The sequence below is a fragment of the Athene cunicularia genome, assembly GCF_003259725.1.
Source record: "Athene cunicularia isolate RWA chromosome 6 unlocalized genomic scaffold, athCun1 chr6_part1, whole genome shotgun sequence".
Lineage (NCBI taxonomy): Eukaryota > Metazoa > Chordata > Aves > Strigiformes > Strigidae > Athene > Athene cunicularia.
The window spans coordinates 23,276,568-23,299,248 of NW_020799105.1; the positions used below are offsets into that span (position 1 = coordinate 23,276,568).

Genomic DNA, 22,681 nt, shown 5'->3' on the forward strand with positions numbered 1-22,681 from the left:
CGGTCATTTTCCTGTTTTGCAAGAAAACTCAGCAAGTTATTTCCCTAAATCCATTCCCATCTATCTCAGTCCTGCACATATTCTCTGTTTCCCAGCTAATGTGGTTCACCTTAAATTCTGCTGCCCTGAGATGCTCTGGCAAGGATGAAGTGTTGCTTTAAAACTGCAGACCCCTGGAAGGGCTTTCTCTCTCTCAGGATAAGCCTGCCTTGAGAGAGCAGCAGAAACATTCTGTAGCCAAAAGAAAACTGCAAAATTCTGTCTGGAGTGAAGGTCCCAAGCTCCTGAGCTCGTGGACCCAAAGCACATGCTTGCTTTATCATGATTTTCTGTCTGACAAGAAAGATACACTCGTTCCACTCAAACTACATCTGTTGTTATTTTATAGCGCATGACTTGGAAGCTAGGCTTAGCTCACGGAGGCCAGAATGACAGTTTAACACAGTGCTGTTCATTGTCTCACAAAGTGCTAAACACTTGTCATTCTGTGTCAGCTCTCCACACACTAAACATATAACCACAATATCCTCAGTTAAGAACAACTAAAAAGAGCATGAGACACATTTTAACAGCTTTGCACTGACACTAACATCTAATTACAGCAAACAAGGAGTTCCGTAAAAAGAGTTCAGAAAGTTACAACATGCATATGTACTACTGACTTACTTTTATAGCTGCCATAAACTAAATATGGTGGGGATCAGATCTGCAACGCCCACCGAGGAACACCAGGTCATAGGGAAACAGTTTGGATGTGTGGAACAAAGGGAACGAGGGCAGAGCGCAGGCTTCAGACTTGACCTGGAAATCAAAGCCCACAGCGGTTTGGAGGGGAGAGTTCATGGCAGGGGAGCAAACAGGGCGCATCTCCTGAGCGCTCAGGCGCCTGCCTCTGTTTGGCATCATCAGATTAGACACTAACTTGGACAAAAGCACAGTTTTTGCATGGAGACCTGGATTCGGAGAGTTTCCAATGTGACGTGGGATTGCGAGTTAATAAAACGGCCAGACTGGAGCAGAATAAAATTTGGAACATCTTATCTCTCCTGCAGTATGAACAGGCTCTGACTGCAGTGCTGTGAAACGGCAGGAGATGGAACTGAGGAAATAAAACTCAAATCAAAACACCAGCCGTGGGTTTCGCAGGGATAGGCATCAGTGTTGTTACCTAATAATTGGTTTGATAATTTGCAGAATAAAATGTGCTCAGTAGCTTGTAATATCTGTTTTCTTTTCAGGGGCATTAATGAAGAAGAAGTTGTTCTTAAAACAAACAAGCAAGTTTACTCCCTGCTGTTGCGTGCAACTGCTAACAAAAGCATGACTCTGCTGGAACGAATCGAGGTAATCCTAAATTTACTGGAACAGCTGACTCAAAGTAACGAAGCTGGTAATGGAGGAACTCAGTGACTGAAACGCTGCTCAGCAGTAGAACCAGTGCCTTGCTCTGCATGGGATCAGTGGCAGTTTTTCCCATGTATTTGTATTTATTGAAGGTGATATCACCGCTGTTAGGCTGTACATCTGGGAAGGAACAGGATTTTCCTTTTACCCTGCGAGAACTCTGCAATGGTTTGGTTACTGGTGTTTCTTTGAAATGCCAGTTTGGGGGTCTGGATAGAAACGTAACAATTTTTTGTTTGTAGGGAGAAATTCCCAGTTTTTCCTCTTGCAGGTAATGGGCTTTGCAGTGATACAAATGTTTTGCATAAAAATGTAATCTCACAGTTGCTCTGGTTTGATATTTAATGAAATCTACCTTGTGAGCAAGGCTTCACTGGAACGCTTTAACCGGTAACGATGAACCAAAGTTGTACAAGGAAATGTCTGTTGAATATGTGGACACACTACTTTGATGACAGTTACTACCCTGCACAAAAATCTGTGCCTTTCTAGCTTTGATGGAAGACTCTTGCAAACGTTAGCCATCACTGGGACTTCAATTTGTGCCAGAAAGTGAATGGTTTTAGCTGTGTTTGAATTGATCAAGAATAGTATTATCTTTTTAAGACTTGAAACTGTGAATAAATGAGAGCATATTTTTAAATAAAAGTTTATTTATTAAATATAAACTCACAAATGGACCTGTCTTGCTTTTATTGATTATGACCCTCACCAGAGAAGCAAACTGCTCAACAGAGTTAAAACTATTTGAAAGGCAGCAGGGGCTGCAAAAAAAATCTGCAAAATCAGGACTAACAAATGAGTGTAGTCCTAATCTCAGCATGTGAGGACTCTGCTTTTTGGAAATATGTATTATTTAAAGTTCTCAAAAATACAACATTTGATATTTTAATGTTTTTCTACAAATAAATGTGGTTCGTTATTGTATAATAATGGTATAAACATAGTGTTTATTTACAGGTATTAACAGTTTTTACATGTGTGTGTGCATGCACATGTGTTTTTAAAAAATCTTTCTATAATTCACTACTTGTGTATTAACTGCTTAAGCTGCTGGTTTTGAGGAGGTGATTCTTACTCTCATGGTGACAGATACAGGATGATGCCTTTTTGTACAGGGCATGTTTTCACCCAGAACCCCCCAGTTTCTAGCAATTTCTATCCTGGCAATTTAGACCTTGTTTTACAAGTGCCTTCAGATGAAACCTGGTTTCTGATGCAACCTAGAGCACGGATGCACCCAAGAGAAGGAAAACTACCTCATGAAAGGATGAAGGATGATGGGCTTTGTCTGTGTCTCCTCTGTTGCTTCTGATTTTGAATGACGGATTTGAAACAAAAGGCAGAGAGGGGGCTTAGGCTTCTGTGTCTTTTCCTGCCTTCCACCCTCCTTGCTTTTGGTGAGGTCCAAGTTGCATTTGCACGGTGGGTTTCTGAAGTAAGATAGCTAAAAGCACTCTGCTTGAAATCATTATCAGGAAGCCGGGTGAGGGGCAGAAGAAAAAATTCTTCAGAGCAGAGCTGAGGGGTGTCTAAGCAAGGGCTGAGATCAGTAACAGTGTCTCAGGTGTGGAGAATAGAGAGAGATTCCTGGTTAGAGGAGTTCCTGATCTGCTCTCCTCCTGGGGCTGAAGCAGGTGCTGAAACGGGCTTTTGTAGAAGAGATTTTGCCTCCCCAAATGTCTTACTGGCATTGTACTGCAGAGCGTGTTTTCTCCTGAGAAAATCTGAGGTAGCAGGCACTGTTTAGGGAGGGAAAGGAAAAGGGGTAGAAGGGTAGTAGGCAGCACTAGGGAAGTTCTGCACTTCCAGAAGAAAAAAAAAAAAAAAAATCCCTGAAATAAGTGCTGTAAAGAGGAGGTGGAGTAAAAGACCCTTTACACCTTCCCCTGTCCTGCTGATTTCAGAAGCAGCTGCCTGCAGAGATACCCGTATATGCTGCAGGTTCTTAGTGTTTGGCACAGCACTGTCAGCCAGCTCAGGAGAAAAGTCTCAGCCTAAGCCCTGAGAACCAGTAACAGTCTCTTCCTGTGATTTGGGGGAAGTTGTTTAACATCCTCTTGCTTCCCTGTAACCACATGGAAGTGATATTTTACAGTACTTCACCGAGTCACACACAATAGGTCAGATCTGTAACCTGCCAGATTAGTTACTAACAAGTCTTAAGCTCTCTCTGGTTTATAAATGCTGTAGGGGTTGGGTAAGACTCAAGCTTCTGCACTTGAACCTCTCTGGTTTCTTAATGACCAGAGCAGCAGGAAGCATGGTCTCCCCCTCATGTGTGTGCAGGGCAGCCAGGCCTTTATGTCAGCTAATTGGGCGGAAAGGGCTAAAAAGCCATACAACTGTGGCAAGTCTACCCCCTTTCCTCTTTTTTTCTGAAATAGTTCCTGTGAACCAAGCTCTAGAGCTGCCATTTTTCACTGACAAACAGGAAGGAAATAGTTGTGTAGGCTGAGTCACAGCCAGTGGTTGGGTAGCCTCTGCCTGCTCTGCCTCTCCCCTGGCAGCTCCAGTCCTCCACATTCACTTTGGTTTCAAAGAATCATCCAGGTTAGAAAACACCTTGAAGCTTGCTCCTCCAGTCCAACCATGAGCCTCCCCCAGATCCCTCAGCGCTGGCTCAGCCTGACTCTTCAACCCCTCCAGGGATCCCGGGGACTCCCCCCTGCCCTGGGCAGCCCATTCCAACGCCCAACAGCCCCTTCTGCACAGAAATCCTTCCTCAGAGCCAGCCTGACCCTGCCCTGGGCAGCTTGAGGCCATTCCCTCTTCCTTCTTTGCTGACACTGTGTCAACTCGCATGGCTGAGCTTACTAAACAGTACTCACCATCTCACCTTGAAGATTTTCCATATTAAAAACCACCTATCAATTGAGCTACTTGGAAATTACTTAGGCATGATGATTATTTAAATGTTTGTAATGGCGAGGTAAAGTTCTTATTCCCACAAAACAGGAAAAGTGAGAGGAATTTCAATATACCTCAGCCTGATTCAAGCAAGAACTACTCACACCTTCACATCACTAACAGAAAATCAAGCCTATACCCAGTGGAGACTGGGTGAGTCGGGGAAAAAAATTCTAGGTGAAAATTTTTTTTTAAAAAAGGCTCTCAGCTATATAGTAACATTTGCATTTGCTATCTATATGTTTGCTGTAACCAGATTTTCAGTGAAATAAACACAAATGAAAGGGAAAATGAAGGTTTGTGACAGGTGTAACAGCCTTCTTCCCATTTCTCATTCCCCCACGACAAAGTTACCCCCTATCGTATTTCACCACTTTTAAAGAGAAGATACCTTGATATGGTTGATAAAATCCCCTGAAAGCTTCTGAATGTGCTGGAGGCAAAATTTAACACCAGATGGACTGAAGAACACGACGCTTGCTGGAATTCCCTGAGTAAAAGGTAACCATAGGTTGGCATAGATTACTCACTGCTCCTGCAGCATATTAATACACTTCCACATAAATCCCTTCAACTGTCTCTATATGGACGTGAAGTGGTTTTATTGGTGAGAAACAGCAGTTAAGCCAAGGAAAGGACTTCCTGCAGCGCAGACAGGCTGCCGATCCCCCATTCTACCACAGAATGCTAAAATTAAGGGGTGACTTTAACCAAATACTTTGTCAAACAAGCACTTGCTGATAAATGTACTGGAAGAGTTCTGGAGCACGGTCATTTTCCTGTTTTGCAAGAAAACTCAGCAAGTTATTTCCCTAAATCCATTCCCATCTATCTCAGTCCTGCACATATTCTCTGTTTCCCAGCTAATGTGGTTCACCTTAAATTCTGCTGCCCTGAGATGCTCTGGCAAGGATGAAGTGTTGCTTTAAAACTGCAGACCCCTGGAAGGGCTTTCTCTCTCTCAGGATAAGCCTGCCTTGAGAGAGCAGCAGAAACATTCTGTAGCCAAAAGAAAACTGCAAAATTCTGTCTGGAGTGAAGGTCCCAAGCTCCTGAGCTCGTGGACCCAAAGCACATGCTTGCTTTATCATGATTTTCTGTCTGACAAGAAAGATACACTCGTTCCACTCAAACTACATCTGTTGTTATTTTATAGCGCATGACTTGGAAGCTAGGCTTAGCTCACGGAGGCCAGAATGACAGTTTAACACAGTGCTGTTCATTGTCTCACAAAGTGCTAAACACTTGTCATTCTGTGTCAGCTCTCCACACACTAAACATATAACCACAATATCCTCAGTTAAGAACAACTAAAAAGAGCATGAGACACATTTTAACAGCTTTGCACTGACACTAACATCTAATTACAGCAAACAAGGAGTTCCGTAAAAAGAGTTCAGAAAGTTACAACATGCATATGTACTACTGACTTACTTTTATAGCTGCCATAAACTAAATATGGTGGGGATCAGATCTGCAACGCCCACCGAGGAACACCAGGATACTACCATGTATCAGTCAGACTGGCCGTGCCATAACCTTTTAGGACCTCTTGAAACAGAACTTTAAAATCAATATGTAATTTAACAAGACATTAATGCACAGATTTTAAAAAGGGGTGCAACACGCTCAAGCATGCCAGGTTTCTGTAAGAAGGAAAGGCTGTATTTTGAATAAAATTAATCCTACGTATCATGTAGGCTCCTACAAATGGAAAATTCAGAGAGCCAGTCTTGAAAAAATAAAAGCAATTCTTGCTTAATGACATTAGAGGGTTTTAAAAAGAGAAAAACATTAGAAATTCTAGCAAATACATCTCAAGACATTTCTCAACAGCATGTCACCTGGAATTCTAACACTTAAAATGAGATAATACATTCATAGATTTGGTAATCAGAGAAGAAACACTGAAACTATGTAGGGCAGATTACTCCTGAATTCTGATTTGTAATATACAGCAAAGATGTCCAGTGACGTTTCAGTTGCACTAATAAAAATGAGTAATAACGCTGTTCAATAAATATCCTCTCTAAATGTAATTACTGACATAGTATTACTTAAAAAGCAGTCTCGTCCAGCTCAAAGGAATAAACTGAATATGTAATTATACGTGCAGTTATTTCCCAGTGATTCCGAACGTACATGTATTTTGAAAATGAGACAAAACGTGAAAGGTTTTGTTTTCTTCTTCAAATGGAGGCATCGTGTCTTTTTGGGCTGGTTTATAATCGCCCTAACAAGTAACTGAGAGACTCACTATCTGAAACTTTCCCTAAAGGATCTTCTTGGTCATCATCAGGGAAACAAAACAAGCAGCCTATGCAGGATGTTCTTGTACCCCCCAAGTATCATTTACAGACAGCTGGAAAAAAAAAAGAGTATATTCTGCTAGGTATTACCATATACCTCCAAAATTCTCAAATTACATCAGCATCCAATACCTGCTGTGAGAAATAACAGCTCAAAGATTCTTGCAGGCCAGTGTGTTGGGTTGTCTGATAAACAGTAAGGCTTTCCAGAGGTACTCCTGGAATCAGGATATACATCCATAATTAAACAGGGTTTCATTCATTTCTGTTTGTTCAATAAAACACTCTCAACAGAATAATTGCACTTAAGTGTACTATTTTAGGCTCAAAAGATACAGAAAAAATTCTGTGAGGGATTTGTAGTATTTCTACAGTTGCGAGATCTCCTAAAGCATCTGTAATCAGAGGACCTGGAAGCACAGGGGAAAACTGGCCAGTCCTGCAACATTCCTGTGAATAAGCTACCTGTCACCTCACAGAAGGGAACGCAAGTGAAGAACAAAGCAAATAACCTTGCTCGTGTCACACTACAGCTTGTTCCCAGAGCTGTGGGCAGCAAGCCAACCTCAAAGTTTTTATTCCCATCCTCTAACTTCTAGCCAACATAAGAACAAATTCAATTTTTACTCATTCAAATGTGGTTTAGATACAACTTTTTTCATAACTGACTAATTAAAATGAGGCTCCAAGGGAAGTCCAACCTTTTTCTCTAAGTGCTGTAGGAAGTACTTCCCTTTTCAGGGCTCCACAAGGAAAAAGAAGAGCTGAGGAATCAGGTTTCTCTCCTGTAAACACACAAAGAAGAAATTTAATTAACTTATCTTTTTAATAAAGACTAAACAATACATTTAATACATTTTAAAGGTATAAAACACTGAACGCTGCAGTAAATGCCACGTGCTCCACCACAGACACAGCCCTAAGATAACTGAAAACATTTGCAGTGCAACTGCATCCACAATTCAGAGGACACAAGCTACTTAGCATGTAAATTAAAAAATATTCCATAACTATAATATAAATACATTGGATAAAAAGATCTCATGAAAGATAAACTGCATTTCTATTCCTCTTGCCATTCTACAAAGGAAAAAAAAAAAACCTACTGTGCAAGTTATCTCCTCCTCCTCCAAAGGAACACAATCTTCCTCAATTTTTCTATTTAAAATCTTAGTCCCACTCAACACATGACAGTTCTCTCTATGTAAAAGAATGTTCAGGCAAAGAAGAGGACAGAAATACTGTGCTGAAGAGTTTCAATCTGTCTTAAGGAGACCTTAGAGCGGCCTCCCAGGGCTGAAAGGGGCTACAGGAAAGAGGAGAGGGACTCTGGATCAGGGGTGTGGGGATAGGACAGGGGGTCACGGCTTTAAACTGACAGAGGGGAGATTTAGATGAGATCTAAGGAAGAAATTCTCCCCTGTGAGGGGGGTGAGGCCCTGGCACAGGTTGCCCAGAGAAGCTGTGGCTGCCCCCTCCCTGGCAGGGTTCAAGGCCAGGTTGGACGGGGCTTTGGGCACCCTGGGCTGGTGGAAGGTGGCCCTGCCCGGGGCAGGGGGGTGGGACTGGATGGGCTTTAAGGTCCCTTCCAACCCAAACCATTCTGTGATTCTATGATCTGAAATTCTCTTTTCTTACTTCCTCAAAGAAAAATTATTCTACTTCCACTGCCAGGGTGGAACTGGATATCCTCACATGCTCTTGTCCTTAAAAATGGAAGTCACCTCCCACTTTAATTAATGTTACATTGCCACCATGTGAAAGGCCCCTTTGGAAGGACCTTTCTGACACACGGCTCTTTGTCATTTAACTCCCATCGCTTTTGTATGTTTCTAATATGTTCTCAGAGGGGTAAACAAATTCTGCTTAAAAAATACCAGCAGGTAAGAGCATCCCTGTTGCCATCTCTCGGGTTTACACCTCCTGTCCCTGTGCACTCTGCGGACACCCACACACCTGAGAGGGGAAAGTGCAAACACTGACAATACCCAGCACGTGGTGAATGTGAACACCTGGCTTGGAAGAAGGAAACAGCACTAACTATATGAGAATCTCAATAATTTGCTAGGTTTAGGGCTTAAACCAATTGTTTTGGAAAGTCTTTCACCACTAGATGTTATCTAATAAAAGAGAATATTGACACTTTGCAAAGATAAAGAGCATTTTAATCAAGGAAGAATTAGATTTTTAGATAGGGACTTAACAGCAGACTTTTTTTTTTGCACAGTTTACCTTTTCTATAAATAACAAATACGGAGAAAATTAAATTCTACACAGCTGCACACAGCTATATTCATCTTTCAAAATAAATGAGAGTTCCTCAACACATTATTTTATTACTAATTCATATGTTTAAGAGATGACTACTAGAAAAATAAATGCTTTTTTTTGAAGTGCTGGAAGTAGACTCTTGGTTTATAACATTAAGGATCAGAGATGCCTCAGGGTAAAAAACAAAAGGACAGCATAGTAAAAATCAAATGGTAAGACCCTCATAGGAGTCCACACAGATATATTTGACTGTCCTAACTGTACACGGAAGTTTTATTAGAAACCATAGATGTGCTTGTAATAAATTATAGGAAGGAAGACTGAACTTGGGAGAGAATGTAAAAGAGATTTTAAAATAGTAAGATCAAACCTAAATATTTCAGCATTAATCCTGCTACCAGTCATGTCAGTTAATTGAAATGTCAGTGTGGTATCTCTGAAGAAACACTAATCCTTTTTTGACTTGTGTTTACCAAGCGCAGAATTTCTTAGTAGGCCTGAAGAATACAGCAAGCATTGGCCCCAGTGGTACCTGCTACTTCTGTACCCATGTTACACTGTAATAAAACTAAAAAAATATTTGCCTTGGAAAGAGAGCAAAGCCAGCTAAGGAGTAAATTCCTTTATTTTCCCAATCACTTAAGTTCAAGTGGGTACCAAAGCGCAAAAGGTGAATAACAAAAGAAACATCATGGCTTCAGATTTTATTTTTATTCTGACAATAAATTCTAATGATAGAAAAAATTTAGAGCTATTCTCTTCACTTATTTATAATTTTATGGAGAAACAATAAATATATACATAATAGGAAACAAGATGTAATTTAATCTGTACTGCAGAGGTTGTTATAAACCACTTGATGAATTGAGAGTGCATAAATATGCACAATCCAATAAATCACCGAGTATGACTATATTTATCAACATCAGGCAGTCTCCGATGATTGAAATCCACCGGTTGGTTATCAGAACTGAAGGCTATTCAAAGGCAGTCATTTTTGCACGGATAATGGAAGTGCTGCAGCAATCTGTTAATTTAAACAGCCTGCTGGTGTTCCGGGATGAGCCGCCCTTGGGATACTCTGGGTAAAAGGCTTCTCTTTCCCAGCCGTGGCTACCAGAAGGTGCTGCTGGCTCTGGACTGAAGTGCCCTCACGCTCTGTGCCTGCCAGATCCTATGGAACCCTGCAGGAGTGTGCAGGCAAAGGGGGAATGGCCAGGGCAGCCAACACGCTCACAGGTAACGGGCTCTGGGAACCAAGCAGCTCCCAGGGGAGGAGGAAGAGCCAGGACGACCCTCAACTGGACTGAGAAAATAACCAAGAAGTTGTGATGCAGTAACTGGACCACTCACAGGCTCACCCATAAGGAATTTTTTCACTCCTGGTACTACACCCATCGTTTCCTTTAGACCTGAGCCTAAGGTTTTTTCACATCCATACAACAGAAGAGATGGGTATTTTTCTCATTTTCCTTCTCGAAAAAAACCCTCCAACTGCAAACTGGCAAACATTAATTCATTACCAGAAGCAGATTGCCTAGCACTAAAAAAAACAGCTAAAACCTTTGTTTTAAAATATCTGTTGAAGAGTAGATATGGGATATTCTTCACTTACGGCATTTTTGTATTGAAAATTTCCTTTTTAATTTTCAGAATTTATTATTTAATCTTATGTTGGCAACTATCATTTTTATCCTGAAATACTCCATATAGTTAAAATATTTTATTTGCCAGTGAATAAAAGCACTCTGCCCATAAAAAACAGTACTTGCCAGCTCCAGTCACATTTTTCTTTTACCTATGAATCTCTGCTACTACACAGATTTTGCAAATCAACACTTTCTTTCATATCTAACTTATGCCTAACAGCCAAAAATAACGTGTCGGGGTTCTTGACATCATTTCCACAAGTGAAGCCTCTAGCACCGTATTCAGCAAGTTCATCAAGTGTGGTCAGCAGACAGGCTTTTAAACCAGCAGATACGTTAATTCATCCAACATCTGGAATAATTGCACTGACTGTCAGTTGTTTTTCCGATGAGTGTTAGCCAAAGGCAGACTATTTAGCTGGAATAACTCTGGTCAGTTAGTGGACGCTGCGTCAGCTGCTAGATGAAGGTTTCTGTGTCCCTTTTTAAATTTGGGGCAGAAAGTCCTTCAGTGAAGGACATCATGCCTTTGTATCAGGCTGAGAGTTACCCTCTAAGGTCACTGTGAGACTCCCCTGTACAGCTCCCTGTGTCTCACAGGAGCGGGGACGCACCCCAGGTCATATAAAAGTCCAGAGAAGGATCTGCCAGGATGCTGCTGAGACACTGAACCTCAGGTGTGATTTTCATCTGGTACAGAGGTTATTTTAGCTTATTTAGATTATTTTAGTTACAGAGTGCTTGGGGACTAATTCTGCTGATTTGTTTTGATAACTGTTCCTCTCAGGCGATGCTCAGACAGACGCTCTGAAGGCAGCACACACCTCAGTCCTGGATCCCCTGAACACCACCACCTGTGCCAGAAGCTCTGAGGTCAAACTCACCGCGCTGGCAGCTCCTGCTTCTGACATACTTCACCCAACTTCTATAACCCAGGCTGTACAAAAACACAGCTTTTCTTTTTCACAGCTTGTACCAACCCATCCAGCCCAAAAATATTCAGCCCCTAAGCCTAAAAATGTCTCTTACAGTATTACTATTGGAAATGTTAAGAAATTACAGTACAAAAAGAATTAGGAAATAGACTAACTACACTTTTAAATTACCTGACAATCTGATAATACATTCAGAAGCAGCAAACAAATCTGCATTACAGCTTCAACCATAACGAAATGGTTAAACAAAACATTAACCATCATCTTAACTAACACTTCCTGCAACTTCTTCAAAACCACTCTCCTTTGGTGCTGAAAAACAGATTCCTCTGAAACTACATCTTTCATTCCGAGGAAGGGAGTTCCCCTTATCTAGTCTGAACCATGCCACGGTGAAAAATCCCCAGCATCAACTGGTGTGAAGCAAGGGAAGTCAGGTATCCTGAAGTTCACAGAGAACCAGCACACCTATAGTCACAATCATTTAACTTTTATGATTACAGCAATTCTTAGGAATATTATGAATATATTCTTATGAACATAGCAATTTCCAATCATTACAGCTCAGATCTTTTAGTGAAAAAAAACTTCGTCTACCTGGTCATATAGTATTATAAATCAATTACAGAGTCGATGATTTAATGTAAATTAGTATTTTGTATAGGTATTTCAAAGTATTTTTTATCATCTTTTAGAGACATCACCCACATTCCCAGAAGCTGAATTCACAAGTTCTACATAGAAGAGATATATGCAGTATGTACTTCACTTCAGTGCACACTTGATTTCATTTATAGGAAATTCTGTAACAACAGAAGGTATATTAGCTTAACTTAAGTAGAAGATTGTAGATACTTACTGGAGCAAATATATTCAGCTAGTTTTTCAGCATTTCCAGACTTTTCTCCTTGTGGAATCAGACCAATTTCTTCCACTATGACAAAAAGCAGCAAAGAATGAAATCAGTGAAAAGAATTCAGATTTATTATCACAGAAACACGGGTTGAAAACAACTTAATCCACGCACACAAACACCTCTTTGAAAAACAAAAAATCAGATCCTTTGAAAGAGCACCATGCTACGAAACATTCAATTTTTGTTCTAGAAAGGCATATTTGAAAAAAATACAAAAGAAGAATTTTGGGGGATAGTTAAGCTGTTTTGGAGAGTTTTTAACCTCTCATAGCTGAAGTGGTGAAACAGAAAGCACTGACTCTGCCGAAGGGGCTGCAGATCCTGGCATGGTTTGGTTGCAGGTGGCTTCCCAGTGAGTATTCTCCTTCTCTTTGTAGTGAAGGCTGAAATCCCATCGGAAAATCTGAGAGTGTAACAGTGGTCTTACTTAAGCAAGTGAGCAGATAGAGGAAGAATTCCAGAGAAGTTGCTGGTCTAGTGGAAGGTGTCCCTGCCCGTGGCAGCGGGGTTGGAACTAGATGATCTTTAAGGTCCCTTCCAACCCAAACCATCCTGTGATTCTATGAATTTGGGACTTGACTGACTCAAATTGCTTGTTATATGACACTGGTTGGTGATCCAGTGTTGTTACCAGCCTGCCTGAAAAAATATGCTTTTTCTAGAGGTAGCCGCTCCTTACCCAAATTATTTTTGGCCTAGAAGCAGAAAAACATCAAGACTTAAAATTCTCAAATGCTAAGTCTTTTCATAATATTTCCCATGTGGTTCAGTGGAAGCTACAATGCATTTTTACAGTAACAAAGGCTTTCACAAAGTAAAATCTACACTATATTTTTGTTATGCACTGAAAATACGTATTGCATCAGATTAAAACCAGTGTCAAGAAAAATAAATATAAACCGCTGCCTTCTGTTCAGCAAGTACCTCACAGGAACACTGAGGGAACGAAGGGCCAGAGCATCTCACTTCGTACAACCTCAGACAATCACACTATAAGCCCTTTAATCCAATTTAATTTCCAAAGTGAATGAAAAAAAACCCACATGCAAATTAAGAACAAATATTTTTTTTTGGCCAAATTCTTAGTCGATACTGTCACATTACAATAGCAGTAATGAAAATCCAGAAGCTAGACCTTAGCTTTAGTAAGTATGTACAATTCTAATTTGTATACAATTACCTGTTTTCAAAATAATCCATTTATAAAATTTACCTACATTTTTTTCTAAGCACCCCTGAATAGCAGCTAATATTCAAGAAATTGTACTTACAAGATGGATTTATCTAAGACTTCTATTTTTAAACCCCAGCTTACCTAGAGAAGCTGTAGCTTTTCCAACCACGTATGCTGGTTTAGTATTCCATCTTTGTTTAAGAGATTTTGACCAGGCTGAAAAACATTAAATTAAATTTAAACACTTGGCAACAAAATACGAATGTTAAATGAATATTTGGACTTCTGTTTAATCTACAAATACAGCAAAATAATAACAACTAATACTCCACTACGTATTTCAGCAAATCTGGATATACAAAATGAATTTTTAATGTAATTTTTTCCTTGTGTAAATAGTAGTCTACAAAAGTTTTTAAAACCCTAATTTGAGTAAACACTTAGCTGCTTTTGTTAAGTAGCATTTTTAATGCACACTTGCCCTATGCCAGATTACATGCAGCTTGCAATGTTCATTTATATTTTGGCATTAAGAACTTTAAAAAGCATCAAAACTTGTAGGAAAAAACAGCACATAGTACATAAAGGGAGATTTAGACATACAAGTTGGCATTTAAAATTGAAGACAGGCAAAACCCAAATATAATCTTCCATGACAACAAATAAAGTGGTAAAAATCTATATCAATTACAGTACTCTATAAAGCAACTCTTACGCAAGAAAAATATGGAAACTGATTGTATTTTTAAAAAAACAACAAAAGTAAGTTATCAGCTCAGAAGTAAAATGTACCAGAGACCAAAATAAAATTACCAAGAAATGGTTTTCTTCCTTCAGGCAATAAGTATATCACACTTCTTGGACCCAACTACCTCATCCCTACGCCTGAAATCCTAATGGGTCAAAAATAGATACTCGGTTACTATCTTGTCTAAAAACCACTACATCACAGGACACCAAGTTCTGGCCCAGTATTGTAAAAAAAGAATAATTAGAAATAGAGACTAATATAACAGTAAAAAAAGAGGGAATTCTCCTAAAGAAGGAAAAAAGTAGGGATTGATTAGCTTTGAAAGGAACCCAAATAGGAAGTAAAGACTCGTATTATTGATTCAGAGATGTATTTCAGCAGCTCCCAAAAGCCCTAATTGAAATTAGGAATGAACTCTTGGTAAGAGATTACATTCGACCAAAAGTCCTAAAGCACAGCCCTCTGCTGTTGAAAATGCTAAAATAACCTTACTAAAGAGTGTAACCTTACTCACTGTACGTTGATTACTGTGACGACAGCCCAAACATGGGGCTGATAAAGTAATGATACAATTTAAGTGTACACAGAAACTCAGAGCAGAAGTGATCACTTAGCAGAAGAATTCAGACGAGTTTCTAAGGATTTGATAGATCATTGGTACGGTAATTTCTATTTAGCGCTCTGCAGGATTCTTACAACTAATCTGCTGGCTTTTATGTATGACCGTTTCTTCACCTCGTTTTAGCAAATGCTTAATTTACTTGAGGAATTTTACATTCAAGACAGAGAAATTTTTTTCTGCAAGACTTCATATGAATAATACAAGCACAGAAGTAACAGTAGCCAGTTTCTACAACATGCTCCTCTCTTTCAGGGAGAAAAGCAGTAAGCAAAAACTAGGCACTGCAGTAAAATATTCCTTATGCATGAGTTTCTGCTTACAACTGCTTTTAGCATCAGCAAAGATAACCACAATCAAAGAACCCCACACTAATTAACAATTTGCATCAAAAGCTTTCCTTTCATTTCTAACAGCATAAATGTGGAAAATCCAACACTGGGTCCCTTAAAAACTCAATTTAGTGTGAGGCCTTTTGATGCCAAAAGAACTATGAGATAAAGCGTTTTTAAAAAAAGGCATACTCCAAACACCTACTGGTGAGAGAAATAAAATTACAAACTTTACAAAATACCGAAACAGAAAAATCAAGGAGTGTACTTACCTTCATTTTTACTATTCTCTTTTAAACATATCTTGATAGCTTCTAATGCTCTTGGACTGGTAAAAACTAGGCCTCCGTAACATTCTGGATGAGAAAGCTACTTATAAACAGTAAATATAAGAAGTAAATTGAAAAAAAAAAAAAAAAAAAGGAGTAAATAAAATTAAAAATTAAGTTGATCAATTCTTTATAATCTTGTGATGAACAAAACAGCTTCAATAAATATCTGAAACTGAAACAGGCAAATATTTCATTAATATCAGTATCCAGAGTATTTACAGGAGAAATGTATAACAAATCTTAAATTCAGAACAAAACTTGGACAGATTATATTAATTCTGAGAATCTGTGGGAACGGACAAGGATTCCCACCACTGAAATGAGCTGGAAGGATGGGAAAACAACATATGAGGTACTTGCAAATTCATACGAGAGAAACGAACTGTTACTCCAAATAGTAACACAGAGGGTCCTACCCAGACAGCTCCTTGCTCCGGGCCCCCTCAGAGAACAGTTAAGGTTACTAACAGGCACTCAAAGGTCAGCACAAAAAAGGGAAAAATGTTCTTGGATCACTTGTAAATGCAGATCATGATACATTCAAACACCTAACAAAGTCCAGTGCTGTTGGAGATTGTCAATAAAGGAAACTTGCCTCAGAAAACCTTTTCAACGTTTTAAAACTAAATACATTTATTGAAGAATGTAGAGAGAGAACAGCAATTATGCGATTGTATTCCATATAATTAGGAGATGCTGTACACAATTTCAGTACGATGTAAGGGTGAACCTCAGGGAAACTTTCCTTGTCACTACCGTCTGATAATTTTTTGTTACGACAAAATGCCCCACTACCTGTAACTATCTAGGGGCCATCCACTTAAATATGAATTCTCTCTCACCAACTTAATTCTTCAACAAGTATGGGCAACATACTTGATGTTGTATACAATGTTGTATTCTGTACACCTGTGTTTGTGGAAGCACAGAAAGAGATACCACAAAGGGCATTATTAAATCAAGACAAGACACGGCATCTTGGCAACCGTGGCCTAAATTCTGTTGAAAATAAGACAACTGAAATAATTTAAAACGTACCTTTTCAAATAAGCTTTCAAGAGAGACAAATTCAAATGACAAAACTGGAATCAAAGTTGCTTCAAATCCATATAATCCTAATTCCTATCAAAAAAAAGGTTTACAGCTCTTGAAATAGATTTCAAACAGGAGCTTTTTCTTTTTCAAAGAATTGACTAAGTCAGGACAATTTTTTCTTTTTACTAAAGTAAAATACAAAAGCATCTTATTTGCTTTTACTAGAGAATCTAGTTTGGTTTTGTTAGTTATTTAGTATTACAACATAATACTAAAAACAAACAGCTATGGAACTGAGGCCTCCTACATAGCTACTGCAGAGTTACAGTGTACACGTAACTGCAGTCCCTAAGTGATAAACCATCACCTAGTCCTGCAAATATTCCTGTAACCTTTATGATAAACAATCACCTAGTCCTGCAAATATTCCTGTAGCCACATGACTAAAGGCAACAGCAGAAAGGACTACAGCAACAGTAATATACTGTGCAGTTCTATCTTTGCTGAGAGCTTTAACAATGAACTCAATACTCATGCCCCACAACTAAAATACTTTTTTCAGTAACAGCAAATTTTCTAGCACAATTTTTTTTCTTAGTATAATTTCAGACACGCACTCCCCATTTTTATTAAGCACATTTTTCACTTGAAACAGTTAAATTCATCTATGTTACTGAATGCGTGGTACTATTATTTAATAGTGAAGTGACACAATTGCTTACATTTTATAAAGTTTACTCACCTTAATATATGGATCTGGTCCTGAGTCTTTGTCTTTGGGATCCTTCAGCAACAGAACCTTCATTATTTACCAAATAACTGCATAAGAACTCTGAAACACAATAATGGGATTTATCTAAATTAGATCTAGAGGACTTTCTACTGAACAGTGACTTTAATAGCTCAGCTTCATTGAAACTGAGTTGCTAACAGTTGCACTGCTCCCTACACAATGAGTAAGCAGTTAACGTACATTCTCTGGACATGAATACCCACCCTGATAAGCCCAACAAATAACATGCTGCCTTTAGATAATACTGCTTAAGGGAGAAACTATAATGAAAGTCATCGAGGAGAATCCATTTTAAAGAAGATTTTGTAAAAGGAGTAACAACCCCTACAATGCAATCTTGTGCAGCAATATAATAAGCTCCTATCTATAAAAACATATTCTATTCTATTCATTTCCATGCTAGTTTTCACCCTATGCTCATCATAATGAGTATGCAAGGGCTGATGTATCAAGCGATTTAATTTGATGCATTTGGGGTCTTACCCTTTTCATGGGGGAAAACGTGCAGGGCAGTGTTTCAATTTAAAAAAAAAAAAACAAACACATGCGTGTGTATATACACACATTTATACATCTGAACACAATACATATAATATAAATGGGCCTTCTTTGATATATCTACAGTAAACAAGGCATGGCTGAAAAAATACATTCTGCCATCACAATGGAAGATGATAGTTCTTACATCCGTAAAAGTTGACTTTGGTGATGAATTCAAAGCCTATTACAACACACAAGCAAACATACCAAGCATCAAAGTAAACAACTGCAGTAACACAAACAAGAATCCATTCTCCAACTGCACATTTAACCTTAATTATCTGTGTTACTCTCCTGACAGATTACATACTATCAAATTAGTTTTAAAATGAGTGATTATGAATATTTAATTGTACAGAACATCTTAAATGCTATTCATTTGCATGACATGCATTGGAATCCTCAAAACATCAAAGACAAAAACCAACCTGTTTGGACAAAAATGAAAAGAGAAAAGACAAAAGGCAGCTTTAGACCACACTGGACAAAACAGGATCTGGTACAAGTAACCAAAGCCCAGCGACCCACATTCATCTATAGCCAGAGCACTGCAAAATACAGGTGGTGAAAGGGGCACCAAAAGCAAACCACCGCCAGCAACTCAATACCCGTGCTACTACATTAATTTTGTGCATTCTAAACTTCATTTTTTAAATCTAGGTTTTAAAATGGGGTGTCACTATGGAGGTGTTTGATTCTGAACGCCTTACCAGTAGACATGGAAGTGCTCATTTCCACAAGACGCCCAGCTCTCAACAGTGACACAAAGGGAACTGGTGGGGCTTTGACATTCTGCAATACCAAGGCCAGTGAAGTCAAAGGGAACGACTAAAAGCGCACACAGAAGAAGAAACAAGGACTTTGTTGAGGGCTGCATTCTCAAAATGAGTAATTCTCACTGGTCCTGCCCATGGCTTTCAAGAGCCTGGCTCCCAAATACTGTTGATCATCCAGTTTCTAGAAGCTTGAAGGAGGTAGGGATGAGTGACTTTTCTCAGTCACTTTAACTTCACAACAGTCTTCACTTCAAAAATCCAACATTCTTGTAAAAACATACTTTGAGCATAGCTCTTTGTACTACAGATTGTTGTTCTGATGTTACTAACAATCTGTACTGTAACTCCACCTTCAGTGTTTACACTCTTGAGTACAATACCCTTACATTTTTACTAGTACTCTTAAAGTCTAACAGCACCAAGAAAAATGAGGTTAACTCTAACCTACCACACCTTCCTATTTCCAAACTATGTAACTTTTAATAACATGATGAAGTCATCAAAATGTAAATGTAAGGAAAATGTCTAAGAGAAGACAAATTTGAGCTAGGGAATCTGTGTTTGCGCATTCATGAATAGCATGTATTTTGATCTGCTTTTGGTTTTTTTTGGTGACAAAATTAGTCTCTTTTTTCCGCAGCCATAAACCTCTCAGACCGTTCAGTTCCTTCTGCCTACCTAGTTCAGGCAGGTTCACACAGGTTTGGTGAGAGGTGTGAGCAAATGAAAACTGGTGGAATATCCCCATTTCCAAACGCCAGGTCCTCACCCCCAACACTTTCTTCACATGTGTGCCCTACCCCTGCGTACACACCACCGTGAATTGAGGCAAAATGCCATTGGAACAGGCAGGCAGAAGGCAGACAAGATTCCCCAAAATGGACAAGCACGCGAGCACTTTTCCAAACCAAAAATATGCCAATATACATTCAAGGGGGGAAAAAAGTTAAAACTCAATTATGGATTGTTTTTGAGGGAAAAACAAACAAGTTTTCATAACTTGCTGCAACGATGTGGGGGTCCCACTGCACTGGGAATGGTAAGAGAAACACAGTATTTTTACTGGTTTAGTTGTGTCCTCGAGATGTTATGAGTGCCCTACAAATGACTGAAACACAATTTTTGAAATAGCTAGGTTTCTGCTCAGTAACTTCAAGTCAAGAACCCTGACAAACATTCCTCTTGAATCAAAGACCTTTAAGAGAAAGCACACAAGACATGCAGCATCTCCGGTAATTTTTGATGTATTCCGAGCAAAGTACTTAAAATACAAAGATATATTTTAGATATCTTCTATGTTTTATCTATAAATTATATCTTATATATTAAATCAAGAGAGGTATGCACAAACATCTAACCAGACATTAAATATTTCTATTTAGAACAATGAGTGGCTTTAGCAGAGTCCAGCAGTGCACAATCTGTATCTGGAAAAGAGAATAATCTTGTCACAGTTTAGCCTCAGCCAGCAACCAAGCCCCAGCTACTGTGAAGAAAATCCACTCTACCCCAGCCAAAACCAGCACAAACCTTAGTAAGTTTTACACCACCAAGTCTTTACAGGATGATGCTGCTGGCCACCCACTTTTGCTCACTAAACAAGCACTTTGTTTGCCTGAGCACCAGTAACAACCCTGCAGAGATTGTTCTCCAAATGTTCAAAAAATACCATTTAAAACCCATTAGGCTTGTAAACAGCTAATAAGAGGACAACAGGTTTTTTGTCTGGAGCAACCAGACACAAAGATGAAGAAAAACTTGTCAGTCCGAGGTCTGGGAACCATCTAATTAGTTCTGATAACCAACTACAGGAGCGACTGGAGTGTTTGAGGCATTACATCATGACTGAAGACTAAAACCAGTTTGGTGCTAATTTCTGTGTCCACATTACTTAAGTCCACCTTAATTAAGATGGGAAATTTTACGTCACATTGCATTTTCAGAATATTATCCTTACAGACACAATTGGAATGCTTCCCATTCACAGCATCACACAGTGAAGTTCAACATCCTGTGCCTTCAATTAAAGTATAAAGCTGATTACAATGTGTATCTCTAGGTCTCTGGTATTAGTACAGTAAAAATGAGCAATAATCTCTCATATTAAAAAAACCTTTGCAGATTTTTGATATACATCCTCGCACAGAAAGAACATGTCTGTGGGTCACTCAAATTTCTTTTGAAAAGCTGTCCCCAAACTAATTGCCAACTACCTTTAATATGGAGGACAGCTTGAAAAAAAGAAATAAATGGGTCCCTTTGTTTCTTGCTGCTAAGTGGCACTGAGAGCTGCAAAATTTATTAAACTTTCCTAATACTATTCTGTTTATAGGCAACCATATGGGTCACACAATAAAGTTTGATTGCCAAGTGCAGAGGGAATTGTCTGTTCCATCATAAACATAAATGGAGATAAATTTTGAGATCCTATTGACATACAATCTTTTTAAAAAAACCTCTAGAAATTCCTGGGCTAGGATTTTTTGATGCTATGCATTTCTTACCAATATTCTTTCACTATGATTAGATAGGTTTACTAACCAGAGAAGAAAAAAGCCTATGTCTAAGGCTAGTCATGAAGTGTGGTTCAGAAATCTACCAAAGTCACTGATAATATAATACATCCATCATCGAGCACCAACAGATTTGAGAATAATTCCTCTATTTGGATGTCTATGTCACAAAACTCAACACCAATGGACTCAAACCCTTCTAGTACATCATGGACTTTTAGCAAAAGCAATGTTAGCAATTAGAGCTATTCTTGACTGATACAGTTTCAAAAATAATATGGAAAACTGTATATAGATACCAATTGCATCCCCACAGCACTAAAGGGCTTTGACAATTCATCTTTGTCCACGCCGAATTCTTTCCTCGTGTATCAGTATTCATATTTTGGCAATGACCTAAGTGCTCCCAGGGCAGACACAGCTCTCAAAAAAATAATAAAAATATAAACAGACATGCTTGATACTTTAAAGAAACAGGCAAATTCTAACCTATTAGGTTTGTATTTATAAAGCCAAAATTACCCCAAGCCCTGTGCCTTGCACTTCTGGCTGGCAATGGTGAATGCCCAACACTCTTCTCCGAGTGATCTGAGTAAGACCTACCTTTCTTCATGAACAAGACATAAAGACTCAGTTCGGTCCACATGAACGAGCTCAAACGTTAATGGCCACTTCTACACTTTGTTTTCTCAACTCATTTTCCTAACTGATGATTTTATAAAACCCACATTCACATTGTGTTTACCGTATTCTACCTCACTGACTCTTCGGTTCATTTGTCTGGTATTATTCATAACTAGTCTGGGAATTAATTTTTAAAGCTGTAAGCACTTGATTCCTTTTTTAATTTGGCTTTCAGGAATGGGACTAATGTCATAGATGCTCAGGACGGAATTTTCAGCCCCCGTACTCTACTTCAGCCTCTGTCTGGCTCTTTTTTTCTTTACAACATAACTGACAGGTTCAACAGCAGCAGGCCAGGGACAGAGGTGGTGGGTGAGAGCAGAAGAAATGTGAGGCCACTGCTTGCAGGGGACAACTATTTTGTTTGCCTTTAAACAGAAGATGCTTCAGCAGGGCAGGGAGCAGCGACAACTAACACGCACCTACGCTTCCACGTACCGTTTTCAAGCGTGTGCGGAGTCCCGATGCCTTTCCCCGAACACCCGTATTTCTTTCAAAGCAGGTGACAGCACGCAGAGGGAATCGCGGGTTTTAGGAGGGAGGAGCGGGGCGGCCCGGGACGCGCCCCCCGCTCCTCAGAGGGGGCCGGCCCGGCCCCGGGCGCCCTCCCCGGCCCCTCTGGCGCGGCCGCCCCGCGCTCTCCCCTCCCCTCCGGAGCCTCTCGATAACTTGTAAAGCGGTAAAAACCGAGCAACCGGCCTCAAAAACCGCTGGGGGGTGGAGGGAGGCAGACGCACA

General features: G+C 39.4%; 2 protein-coding genes across 2 annotated transcripts in view; one reads left to right on the forward strand and one right to left on the reverse strand.

The window, feature by feature from the left end:
* Nucleotides 1–2,257, forward strand: part of EDRF1 (erythroid differentiation regulatory factor 1) — a 27,730-nt gene extending 25,473 nt beyond the window's left edge. The window contains exon 25 of the mRNA XM_026851563.1: nucleotides 1,239–2,257. Coding sequence (XP_026707364.1) covers nucleotides 1,239–1,410 — 172 coding nt within the window. The 3' untranslated portion in view covers nucleotides 1,411–2,257. The remainder of the gene's footprint in view (nucleotides 1–1,238) is intronic.
* A 1,833-nt stretch (nucleotides 2,258–4,090) lies between these two features.
* On the reverse strand, nucleotides 4,091–22,582 carry UROS (uroporphyrinogen III synthase). The gene is made up of 9 exons (XM_026851656.1): nucleotides 22,382–22,582; nucleotides 17,380–17,469; nucleotides 16,641–16,724; nucleotides 15,543–15,639; nucleotides 13,710–13,784; nucleotides 12,338–12,412; nucleotides 7,325–7,408; nucleotides 6,756–6,841; nucleotides 4,091–4,804 (listed from the first exon to the last, which is right to left on the reverse strand). The coding sequence occupies exons 2-9, from the start codon at nucleotides 17,440–17,442 to the stop codon at nucleotides 4,691–4,693; spliced, it is 678 nt and encodes a 225-aa protein (XP_026707457.1). The 5' UTR covers nucleotides 17,443–17,469; nucleotides 22,382–22,582; the 3' UTR covers nucleotides 4,091–4,690.
* Between the last annotated feature and the right edge of the window lie 99 nt (nucleotides 22,583–22,681).

What these genes read in the sequence shown, in the direction of transcription:
- UROS (XM_026851656.1), bottom strand. Translation starts at nt 17,442, where the DNA reads ATGAAGGTTCTGTTGCTGAAGGATCCCAAAGACAAAGACTCAGGACCA. An exon ending in AGCTGAATATATTTGCTCCA is followed by an intron (nt 7,409 to 12,337) that starts GTAAGTATCTAC and finishes GTGTGTTTACAG; the next exon opens with GAGAGAAACCTGATTCCTCA. An exon ending in GCTGTTATTTCTCACAGCAG is followed by an intron (nt 4,805 to 6,755) that starts GTATTGGATGCT and finishes CCTTTTACTCAG; the next exon opens with GGAATTCCAGCAAGCGTCGT.